The sequence below is a fragment of the Limulus polyphemus genome, unplaced genomic scaffold, assembly GCF_000517525.1.
Source record: "Limulus polyphemus unplaced genomic scaffold, Limulus_polyphemus-2.1.2 Scaffold16830, whole genome shotgun sequence".
NCBI classification, from domain to species: domain Eukaryota; kingdom Metazoa; phylum Arthropoda; class Merostomata; order Xiphosura; family Limulidae; genus Limulus; species Limulus polyphemus.
In genome coordinates, this window is record NW_013682440.1 from 1 (window position 1) to 2,708 (window position 2,708).

The 2,708-nt window shown below is 31.5% G+C and overlaps 1 protein-coding gene across 4 annotated transcripts; it reads left to right on the forward strand.

The window, feature by feature from the left end:
• LOC106477507 (L-threonine dehydratase catabolic TdcB-like) lies at positions 1-1,668 on the forward strand. 4 transcript variants are annotated; one of them, XR_002609500.1, is made up of 3 exons: positions 1-14; positions 1,124-1,309; positions 1,599-1,668. XR_002609500.1 is itself a non-coding variant. In XM_013938061.2 (3 exons), exons 1-3 carry the CDS (start codon positions 37-39, stop codon positions 1,656-1,658), a joined length of 267 nt encoding a protein of 88 aa, XP_013793515.1. In that variant the 5' UTR covers positions 27-36; the 3' UTR covers positions 1,659-1,668. The 4 variants fall into 4 exon arrangements, 2 of the variants coding, with proteins under 2 accessions (XP_013793515.1, XP_022236776.1); XM_013938061.2 differs by lacking the exon at positions 1-14 and adding an exon at positions 27-57; XM_022381068.1 differs by lacking the exon at positions 1-14 and adding an exon at positions 539-732.
• The last annotated feature ends 1,040 nt before the right edge of the window (positions 1,669-2,708 follow it).

Genomic DNA, 2,708 nt, shown 5'->3' on the forward strand with positions numbered 1-2,708 from the left:
TGATGATGTCACCAGTAAGTTGACTTACACTTGTACATGTTGATGATGATGTCACCAGTAAGTAGACTTACAGTTGTACATGTTGATGATGATGTCACCAGTAAGTTGACTTACACTTGTACATGTTGATGATGATGATGTCACCAGTAAGTAGACTTACACTTGTACATGTTGATGATGATGTCACCAGTAAGTAGACTTACACTTGTACATGTTGATGAAGATGTCACCAGTAAATAGACTTACACTTGTACATGTTGATGATGATGTCACCAGTAAGTGTACTTACACTTGTACATGTTGATGATGATGTCACCAGTAAGTGTACTTACACTTGTACATGTTGATGATGATGTCACCAGTAAGTGTACTTACACTTGTACATGTTGATGATGATGTCACCAGTAAGTGTACTTACACTTGTACATGTTGATGATGATGTCACCAGTAGGTAGACTTGTACATGTTGATGATGGTGTCACCAGTAAGTAGACTAACAGTTGTACATGTTGATGATGATGTCACCAGTAGGTAGACTTGTACATGTTGATGAAGATGTCACCAGTAAATAGACTTACACTTGTACATGTTGATGATGATGTCACCAGTAAGTAGACTTACACTTGTACATGTTGATGAGGATGTCACCAGTAAGTAGACTTACACTTGTACATGTTGATGATGATGTCACCAGTAGACTTACCCTTGTACATGTTGATGATGATGTCACCAGTAAGTAGACTTACACTTGTACATGTTGATGATGATGTCACCAGTAGGTAGACTTACACTAGAGAGATTAAATTTTTAAGTTATTAAAACACAATTTAATTTAACTACAAATAAACAATAAAGCCTAACTTTGTTCTTACAAAAATTATTTATTTCTCTTATTGTTATTTCATGTTATCTATAATTGTAATTATTGGTAAATAAAAGTTGATATTTATGGTGTGTAACATTCCCATGATGATAATTTGATTACTTTTAAAGTGTTTGAATTTCATCAAAACAGTAATAATGTCATTAGTGTTTTTTTAATTGAGAGAAAACTCTAGACCTGGATTCATACTCTGGTCTATGGAAGGATTCTATCTTTTAGTATAAATTTTGTTCCCAACAGGAACAGAAACATAAAGGAGTGATTGCTGCATCAGCTGGAAACCATGCACTGGCTTTGAGTTACCACGGGCAGAAACTAGGTATTCCAGTGACAGTCGTGATGCCTATTATCGCACCAATCATGAAGATAACTATGTGTGAACAGTTTGGTGCTAACATCATTATTAAGGGAGCTGACATTGGAGAGGTGATCTTTTTCGACTCTCATGTTTATAACTTCCTTTACAATATAGAGTCGTAATGAAACATTACAGGTGTCTTTACTTCCATGCTTTAAATGATCCTCATTAGACATATGATGGTTTGTTACCATTTAGTTAAGATACAGTAGAAGTTGTAACGGATATTGTTTTTTTACAATATTTTAAAGCTGTGTTACTTCGATAATGAATTTTGTTTCAACTTAGAATTAATTTTTCTATGAAAAGAAGCTGAACCAGTAAATTGTGATTAAAATAATAAAAACTTTATTCCAGTCGAAAGAACAAGCATTACAACTTGCCAAGGAAAATGGATTGTTATATGTGAACGGGTAAGTTTTTATCAATAATGTTATATGTTAACGGGTAAGTTTTTGTCAATAATGTTACATGTGAATGGGTAAGTTTTTATCAATAATGTTATATGTTAACGGGTAAGTTTTTGTCAATAATGTTACATGTGAATGGGTAAGTTTTTGTCAATAATGTTACATGTGAATGGGTAAGTTTTTGTCAATAATGTTACATGTGAACGGGTAAGATTTTGTCAATAATGTTACATGTGAATGGGTAAGTTTTGTGAATAATGTTCAGTTTACTGTATATTCTAAAATAATTGTAAAACAGTGATGCTGAAATCTTAATGTGACTCTAGTTTACTGTATATTCTACGATAATTGTAAAACAGTGATGCTGAAATCTTGATGTGACTCTAGTTTACTGTATATTCTAAGATAATTGTAAAACAGTGATGCTGAAATCTTAATGTGATTCTCGTTTACTGTATATTCTAAGATAATTGTAAAACAGTGATGCTGAAATCTTAATGTGACTCTAGTTTACTGTATATTCTAAGATATTTGTAAAACAGTGATGCTGAAATCTTAATGTGACTCTAGTTTACTGTATATTCTAAGATAATTGTAAGTAAAACTGTGATGCTGAAATCTTAATGTGACTCTAGTTTACTTTGTATATTCTAAGATAATTGTAAAACAGTGATGCTGTCACATTAAGATTTCTATAAATTATCTTAGAATATACAGTAAACAGCATCACTGTTTTACAGTCACATTAAGATTTCTAGAAATTATCTTAGAATATACAGTAAACGTAAAACAGTGATGCTGAAATCTTAATGTTAGAATATACAGTAAACTAGAGTCAGGATAATTGTAAAACAGTGATGCTGAAATCTTAATGTGACTCTAGTTTACTGTATATTCTAAGATAATTGTAAGTAAAACAGTGATGCTGAAATCTTAATGTGACTCTAGTTTACTGTATATTCTAAGATAATTGTAAAACAGTGATGCTGAAATCATAATGTGACTCTAGTTTTCTGTATTTTCTAAGATAATTGTAAAACAGTGATGCTGAAATCTT